At 41.6% G+C, this 9,367-nt stretch overlaps 1 protein-coding gene across 1 annotated transcript; it reads left to right on the top strand.

The window, feature by feature from the left end:
* Positions 1-5,450: 5,450 nt before the first annotated feature.
* LOC101356530 (olfactory receptor 6C75-like) lies at positions 5,451-7,217 on the top strand. The gene is made up of 2 exons (XM_004390914.2): positions 5,451-6,076; positions 6,718-7,217. Exons 1-2 carry the CDS (start codon positions 5,638-5,640, stop codon positions 7,215-7,217), a joined length of 939 nt encoding a protein of 312 aa, XP_004390971.1. The 5' UTR covers positions 5,451-5,637.
* Positions 7,218-9,367: the final 2,150 nt, after the last annotated feature.

The following is a 9,367-nucleotide window of genomic DNA, read 5'->3' as shown; positions in this document are numbered from 1 at the left end:
CATCATCATTAATCAACTGGAAATAATGGACATGTATAAGATACTTTATCAAAAAAAAGGTAGAATACACATTCTTTCAAGCTCACATGAAATATTCACCAAGATAGACCACATCCTGGGACATAAAACACACCTTAACAAATTTAAAAGAATAGAAAATATGGTCTCAGAGCACAATAGAATTAAACTAGAAATCAATAATGAAAAGATAGTGAGAAAATTCCAAAGTATTTGGAGATTAAAGAACACACTTCTAAATAATACATGGGTCAAAGAAAAAATCTCAAGAGAAATTAAAAAATATTTTTTACTCTGTGAAAATGAAAATACAACTTATCAAAATCTGTGGGTTGCAGGAACAGCAGTGCTTAGAGGGAAATTTATAGCATTAAATTCATACATTACAAAAGAAAAAAATATATAAAATAAAAAAATCTTAGGAAAACAAAATAAATAAAGAAGGGCAAATTAAACTGAAAGTAAGCAGGAGAGTAGCCAAGATAGAGACTTAGTCAGACACACCACACCATCCCTTTACAGCAGAGACCCAAAAAACCAAGTGAAACAGATGGAGATGACAATACTGGAACGCTGAACATCAAAAGGAAGGATAAAGTATTGACTTGAACACCAACTGGAAGGAGAAATTGAACAAATGCAGCCAACGAGGAGTGACATGGAGCAGAGGAACTCTGCCAGCCATCCTGATTCAGCGTGGCCATTTTGAGACAAAGCTAGTGGCGATCCTGGATGAGGAGCACAGGAAGGCAACTTCACAGCATTCCCAATAAGAAACAGAGAAACTGAATAGACACACCTGGAGGGAAGCAAGGTGAGTGGAATAAAATCTGGATCTAAGCAGGGAAAGCACAGGAAGGAGGGTAAGAGTTCCAGCGATCCTGGTGCCCACAGAGTAAGGAGGGAGCTAGGATCCAGAGGCAGGTTTACTCAAGAGCGGCTGTTGCTGGCCATTAGGGTGGGTGGCACGCACCAAGCAATAGATTCCCCACCTGACCAGAGTACAGGCACCTCCCACCTTGCACCTGAGTGGGGCCAGGTCACGATAGCTGACTGCAGCCAATGGGAAGTGCCCAGATAATTTCACCTTTCACCTGAGGAACATTGTTCCCCTTCACCTCACTCCTGGTGACTAGAGACACAGATCTCACTATACCCCCAGCCCGATCCACTGGGGACTGCAGTTCCAGCCCCCTATTTTTACCCCCTACCCAGCCCATCTGACATTCCCCCTTGCCACCCCCCAAGTGACTGAGGCCATGGTGCCCACATCCACCTGGACCCCGACAATCACCCCACCACTCGCCCCCCCCAAGAGGCATGGGACCACTCTGGTGACACCTCCCCCTGTCCTACCCCCATCCCACAGCCAGCTACCCACACCCACCCAGTTACATACTACCCCCCTGAGTGGCACATGACCACCCAGTGACCCCACCCATCTGACCTTGACTCCTGCTCTGTGACCTGCCCCCCCGTGGCCCGGACCACTCTGGTGAAAGCACAACCCAGTCCAGTGACCCACCCTTCCAAATGGTGAGGGGCCACTTTTGCAACATCAACCCTGCCTGATGACTTGCTACGTCCTGGAAGTGCAAGAGCACTCCAATTCCCCAGTGAACAGCAAAAGGAAAGCATGCTCCTGTATGCCTGCTTTCATGACACACCCACCACATTTACCGCACCACCCACTTGATGAGGACCATCTCCTGCTTCCACGCCACTGAACCGATGACAGAGAGTGGCCAGTGCCTACTCAACTTGCCCTCAGCCACCTCACATGAACAGTGAATAGAGACCCACGCTCACACTACCAGTTGCTGACTCACCCACCCGGAGACAGGTAGTAAGAGCTCCAGCGCTGCCAGACTACTGACCAGCGTAGTGTGCCCTCACCACCCACCCAGATATATCAAAACAAAACAAAAAATCAGGATAAAGCAAACAGACAAGAAATAAAATGACAACTTAATGCTTTGGAGACAACAAGCAATATCAAATCACATAAAAAAGCAGAACAAGATGGCTCAAACAAGCAACCAAAATAAAGGGCCAGAAAAACTTCCTGGGGAAAATATGGTAATGTAACTGCCTGTCTTAGTTACCTAGTGCTGCTATACCAGAAATACCACAAGTGGATGGCTTTAACAAGGAGAAATTTATTCTCTCACAGTCTAGGAGGCAATAAGTCTGAATTCAGGGTGCCAGCTCCAGGGGAAGGTTTTCTCTGTCTGTCAGCTGTAGGGGAAGGTCCTTGTCATCAATCTTTCCTAGTCGAGGAGCTTCTCAGTGCAGGGACCCCGGGTCCAAAGGCTATGCTATTCTCCTGGCTCTTGTTTCTTGGTGGTATGAGGTCCTACTGTCTCTCTGCTCACTTCTCTCTTTTATATCTTAAAAGAGATTGACTTAAGACACAACCTAATCTTGTAGATTGAATCCTGCCTGATTAACATAACTGATGCTAACCCCACCTCATTAACATCATAGAGGTAGGATTTACAACATGTAGGAAAATCACATCAGATGACAAAATGGTAGAGAATCACACAATACTGGGAATCGTGGACTAGCCAAGTTGACGTATAGTTTTTGTGGGGACACAATTCAGTCCATAACACAACCGAGTAAGGAATTCAAAAGACTTATACATAGAATCCTCAAAGAGATCAAGAAAGAGATAAAGGGAAACAGACAAAATTAAGGAAAACACACATGAAACACTAGAAGTATTCGTGAAAACAATACAAGAACAAAATGACAAAATAAATCAACAATTAAAAACCACACAAAAACAGCAACTAGAAATCCAGAAGATTAACAATAAAATATCATAAACAGAGAACTCGCAAGAAGGACATACAAGTAGAATTGAATCAAAGAAAGAAAGAATCAATGAAATAGAGGACAAAACCCTTAATACTAATGTGACTGAGGAACAATCAGAAAAAAAGAAGACAGCTTAAGAGTTATGTGGGACACTGACAAGAGGAATAAAAATCTAAGCCTGATTGGAATTCCAGAACAGGAGGGGACAAAAGCACAGAGGGAATCTTTGAAAATTTGCTGGCAGAAAACTTCCCTAATATCATGAAAGACAAGAAAATTTCCATCCAAGAATCTAAACAAACCCCATACAGGTTAGACCCCAAAAGAAAGTCACCAAGACATATGATAATCAAACTTTCTAAAACCAAAGATACCACGAGGTCCAATCAAGCTCCATTGTAGTTAAGTGTCTTAATTCAGTTAGGACAGTTCCTCCCACTGTCAAATCCGACTTCCATAAAATAGCAATCACAGCAGTCTTCAAGGATGCTGGGGGTCCCTTCACAAATCTGTTCCTCACTGTTGTGGTAAAAGCTGTATCCTCTGGGCACTTCATGTGTGGGTCTGTGAGTGTAACCTGATAAATCCACTCTAACATGCCCAATTTCCCTAAACCTTTTGATAACTTCTTCTACAGTATACAAAGGCAGGTCTGGTACTTCAACTTGATTTAGTATAGACCACCATGTAATCCATGCTTCAGCAACCCAACCAAATAAACTGTTAGATTTTTTCCTAACTTTTCGAGCTGAAACATTGAATGAAGACTCTATGCTTAGTGGGTCCATATCAATAAACTCAGAGTGATCCATCTGTATGTTACTTGTACCATTATCCTACACCCTTAGTAGCCATTCCCACACATTCTCCAGGTTTCTGTTTGTACATATTGGAAAAATCAAGCAGTTCTTTTGGATTGTAGTGTAACTCCTTCTGGGTCACACTTTGTACTTCACCTTTTGGGGCTCGCTGGAACTTAAGTCTAGTTATAAGTCTAGAAGCCAAAATAGGCAGTGTGGAAATGTTTTGAGAACATTCAGCATTGTCTTGTAAAGCATATGCCTTGGGCGATGCCCCAGACAATGACTCAGGCAAGGACTCTTTAGATGCAGCTCGGTTAATCTCATTAGATGGGAGTGGAGGTGCTACTAATGGTTTTACTGGGGAAGGTGGTTTAGCAGACAAAGATGGAGTAGTCTCTTCAGATGAGAGTGACAGGGCTGGTTCTGTTGGCAGAAGTAATTCAATGGAATTTAGGGGCTCACTGTCTCCAGCTTCCTGATTATCTGTCCATATGCTCCCATCCCAAGTTTCAGGATCCCATTTCTTCCCAATCAATGCCTTCACTTTAACTTCAGACACCTCTAAATGTTGGCAATTGAGTAGGCGTTGTAATTAGCCACACTTACAATAAGACTCTGAGTGTGGTTTGTGGCAATATCAGCTCTGTTACTACAAGAAAAAAGGCTTTCTTTCAAAGCACAAGTGGAAGCTTTGAGGTTGTTTATGTAGCACTTGAGCTTTGACACTGAAGACCTGAGCACATCTCTTTCTTTCTCCAGTTTGTCTGGTGAAAGTAGGACCAACCAACCAGCTTCCTTATACTCCTCATTCTGACAAAATTGTAGAAAGGTATCATACACTCAATCATCCAGAGCCTTGCCTTTCACCAGTACCTGATCTATTGGTTGTGATATTTTGCATATTTGTATTGACACCTCATGCCATGGATTAGCAGTGTCCTTTTTACTACTGGAAGCAGAGTCATCAACATCTTTAAGACTAACCAGACTTGAGAACCATTTTAGAAAACTCATCTTTACAATTTTGTTTTTCTAAAACCACTCTCAGTACCAAATGTCTTAGGCTGGGTTCTCTAGAGAAGCGAAGTCAGTAAAGTATATATGTATATACAGAGAGAGAGAGATTTATATCAAGGAAATGGCTCAAGCAGTTGTAGAGGCTGGAACGTCCCAAATCTATGGGTCAAGATAGAGGCTTCTCCTGATTCACGTAGACACAGGGGCTGGTGAACCCAAGATCTGCAGGTCGGAGAGTAGGGCTCCTGCTCACAGGCTGCAAAGACTGATGAAACCCAAGATCAGCAGGCAAGACCACAGGTAAGCTGCTAGTTCAAGTCCCAAGAACCAGATGTCAGACGAACAGGAGACAGCTGCAGGATCCAGCGTGAGCAAGAAGCCCCCAAGCCTTGCCAGAATGTCCGCTTATATTTGATGTAGGCTACAAACCGAAGGAAATTCCCTTTTAGCTGATTGGCTACTCACAGCAGATCCTATCATGAGGGTGATCACATATCAGATCTCAATAGGGAAGTGATCATAACACTATACGACTGCCAAAACACTGAAAATCATGGCCCAGTCAAGTTGACACACAATTTTAACCATTGCAGGGATTGTAACCTTCATTGTTATCTGTTAGTTACATAAGTTGTCTACAAAAAATAATTATGTTCATTTTGCATTATATTATTCAAGAATACTGTTTTCCAAAAAATTTAAGCCATATATTAAAAATCATTCTCAAAAACAACATCACCACAAACCAAAGATTCTTCAATTCTTAAGAATTCAACAAAGGGAAAAATTCAAAATCATTTATAATACTATATTTTAAAAATAGAAAATTATCTCTCATTAAGAATGATAGCTGCAAGTAGTTTTTTTTTTTTTAATTATGGTCACTAATTAAGTGCTTTATTCTTCAGCGATGGTGTTTTCTGCCTAATAGATCAAAGAGAATTGATGACAAAGAAAAGGAAGTAACTACAGTATGGAGATGATAAATGGGACTGCAGTCCAGGAATTCATCCTGGAGGGGTTTCCTGCTGTCCAGCATCTGGGGAAAGTCCTCTTCCTGGTGCATCTGCGGGCATATCTGGGCTCCATCACAGGAAACATGGTGATAATTACCTTCACCTGGGCTGACCATCCCCTCGAGACGCCAATGTTTGTTTTACTCAGCTATTTCTCTTTCTGCAAATGCTTTTTTATCACTACAGTTGTTCCTAAACTGCTGTCCATCTTTCTTTTAGGAAGGCAAACCATTCCATTTATTGCCTGTGTCATACAAGCCTTTTCCTTTTTATATCTTGGGTCAACAATTGCTTTCTTCAGGGGTGTGATGTTCGTAGACTGGTACCTGGCTACTTGCAATCCTCTGCACTATTCTACCATCACGAACCTGAGGGTTTGTGTCTTATGCTGGGTTCTCTAGAGAAGCAAAACCAGTGATGTATGTATGTATGTATATATATATGTGTATATGTATATGTGTATATACACACATATATATACATACATACAGAGAGAGAGAGAGATATTTATATCAAGGAAGTTGCTCACATGGTTGTAGAGTCTGTAAAGTCTAAAGTCCATGGGTCAAGAATCAGGCTAGAGGTTTCCTCTGACTCATGTAGCTGCAGGGGCTGATGAACTCAATCTCTGCAAGTCAGATGGCAGGCTGATGGCTCACAGGCTGTGAAGGCTGATGAATCCAAGATTGGTAGGTAAGATGGCAGGCTGTTGACTCACATCCCAAGAATGGAAGGCCGGACTAGGAGGAGCTAGATACAGGATCCAAAGCAAGCAAAATCCAGCAAACTCTTCCAGAAAGTCCATATATATATTGGATGCAGTCCACACTCCCAAGAAAACTCCCTTTCAACTGACTGGCTGCTCATAGCAGATCTCACCATGGAGGTGATCACACTGTATCAGATCTCATCATGGAGGTGATTATATCCTCACGTAACTGCCGAGCTACATTGTAACTGCCAAACCACTGAGAATTGTGGCCCAGCCAAGTTGACACACAACCTTAACCATCACAGTTTGTTTCCTTATGGTTTCTTTTGCTATACTTTGTCCTTTATTTTCATCATTGGTCTGGCAATGAAGGTTTCTCAGTTATCCTTCTGTGGCCCCAATGTTATCCCTCATTTCTTCTGTGACATTGGACTCTTAACTCATCTCTCCTGTTCTAACACTCATTCTTTTGAAACATATGTCTTCTTCATTGCAATATTTGTCATTCTGATATCCCTCCTTATAGCCATCATCACATACAGCCACATAGTAGTTACAATTGTGCATCTCCCATCAACCATGGAGCAACAGAAGGCTTTCTGCACCTGCTCATTCTATCACATGATTCTCTCTCTGATGTACAGCAGCTGTGTATTTATCTATTTGAAACCAAAGCAAACCAACAGGCTGGACTCCAACAGAGAGGCTGCTCTTGTGAACACTGTCGTGACCCCACTGCTGAACCCTGTCATCTACACGCTGAGGAACAAGCAAGTCCATCAGGCTCTGAAGGGTACTCTGTCCAGGGTGAAATTGCAGAAATAGGATCACAGAGCTTTGGAGGGTTAAGCTGATTTTCCTGGTCATCTAATTAAATTTTCCGCTATTGCTGGAGTCTCCGTATAGACTCTCCACATATGGTCATCTAGCTTCTGATAATTCTCACTATTCTTTATTTGAAAATGTTAGATAGTTCTTGTTTATATTGAGCTGAAAAATATATTTCTTTATTTTCTACTCATTGCTCTTAGATAAATTCAATTCAAACAATATTCATGGAGAACCTAATATACATAAATCAAATAATATAGTGTCTTTCAGCTAAGAAACAAAAATATTCCCCAATAAGATTTAAAATTACTATTCATTATACAATTTTATGCCTGAATGTCCTGATATGTAATAAAAAATGGATAGAAACCCTTCTTTATATCTTCTTTATTTGTTCAAGGTTTGCACCACATTGTTTTTGAAAATTGCATATTTTCATAATAAAATGGAAAAGTATTGAACGTACCATGGACTTCCAGAAGAACAAACAAGTCAGTCTTTGAAGAAATACGACCAGATGCTCTTTAGAAGTGAGGATGGTGAAACATCGACTTGCTTACTTGGGACACGTCATCAGGAAAGACTAATTACTAGAAAAAGATAATTTGTTTGGTAAAGTAGAAGGTTAGCAAAAATGAGGAAAACTAGCAGTGAGATGGATTGACATAATAGCCGCAACGATGGGCTCAAACATATCAAAGATCATGAAGATTGTGCAGGACTGGACAACATTTCATTCTGTTATATGTAAGATCTACATAAGTTGGAGTCTAATCCAAAGTAATTAACAAATACGGCAACTTCTGTTTATGTAAATAAATCGCAGTAAGCTCACTGAGTTTCTCTCTTTGGGTATATTGTTTTTCGAGATACTAACACGCGTTGCCTTGGAGTCATTTCCGACTCATAGCGACCATATAAGACAGACTAGAACTGCCCCACGGGGTTTCCAAGGCTGTAATCTTTATGGAAGCAGATAGCCACATCTTTCTCCTGCAGACGGCTGGTGGGTTCTAACTGCCAATCTTTTGGTAGCAGCCGAGTGCTTAACCACTGCTTCACTAGGGCTCTTTAGAGATATAAATAGGTCACTGTAACTTCAAGAAGTTAAGATGGACACCTTAACTTTATCTTCTTCCAGCTGCATCAAACTTCATTATTAAAATTACTTCTAACTCTTTCTTGGGGTTAGAATGCAAAGCTTTATTATTTTTTTTTATTGTACTTTAAGTGAAAGTTTACAATTCCAGTTAATGTCTAATACAAAAATTTATACACACATTGTTATGTGACCCTAATTACTCTCCCTATACTGTGACGGCACACTCCTCCTTTCCACTCCAGATTTCCCGTGTCCATTCATCCAGCCCCTGACCCTCTCTGCCTTCTTGTCTTATCTCCAGACAGAAGTTGCCCATTTAGTTTCATGTATCTACTTGAGCTAAGAAGCACACTCTTCACGAGTGTCATTTTATGTCCCATAGTCAGTCTAACCTTTGTCTGAAGAGTTGGCCTTGGGAATAGTTTTAGTTCTGGGTTGACAGAGATCCGGGGGCCATGCTTTCTGGGGATCCTCCAGTCTCAGTCATACCATTGAGTCTGGTCTTTTTACTAGAATTTGAGTTCTGCAGTCCACTTTCCTCCTGCTCCATCAGGGACTCTCTGTTGTGTTCCCTTTCAGGGCGGTCATTGGTGGCAGCCGGGCACCTTCTAGTTCTTCTGGTCTCAGGCTGACGTAGTCTCTAGTTTATGTAGCCCTTTCTGTCTCTTGGGTTAATACTTTCCTTGTGACTTTGGTATTCTTCATTCTCCTTTACTCCAGTTTAGTTGGGACCAATTGATGCATCTTAGATGGCTGCTTGCTAGCTTTTAAGACCGCAGACGCCACTCACCAAAGTGCGATGCAGAACATTTTCTTAATAAACTTTTTTATGATAATTGACCTAGATGTCCCCTGAAACCATGGTCCCCAGACTCCCGCCCCTGCTACTCTGTTCCTCGAAGTGTTGGGTTGTGTTCAGGAAACTTCTTAGCTTTAGTTTAGTCCAGTTGTGCTGACTTTCTCTGTAATGTCTGCTGCCCTTCCCTTCAGCTAAGATAATTCTTGTCTCCTGTCTAGTTAGTGAATAACCCTCTCCCTCCCT

Source organism: Trichechus manatus, unplaced genomic scaffold (genome assembly GCF_000243295.1).
Source record: "Trichechus manatus latirostris isolate Lorelei unplaced genomic scaffold, TriManLat1.0 scaffold00349, whole genome shotgun sequence".
NCBI lineage: Eukaryota > Metazoa > Chordata > Mammalia > Sirenia > Trichechidae > Trichechus > Trichechus manatus.
The sequence above is the reverse complement of the archived record's forward strand: the minus strand, read 5'-3'. Positions and strand labels throughout refer to the sequence as shown.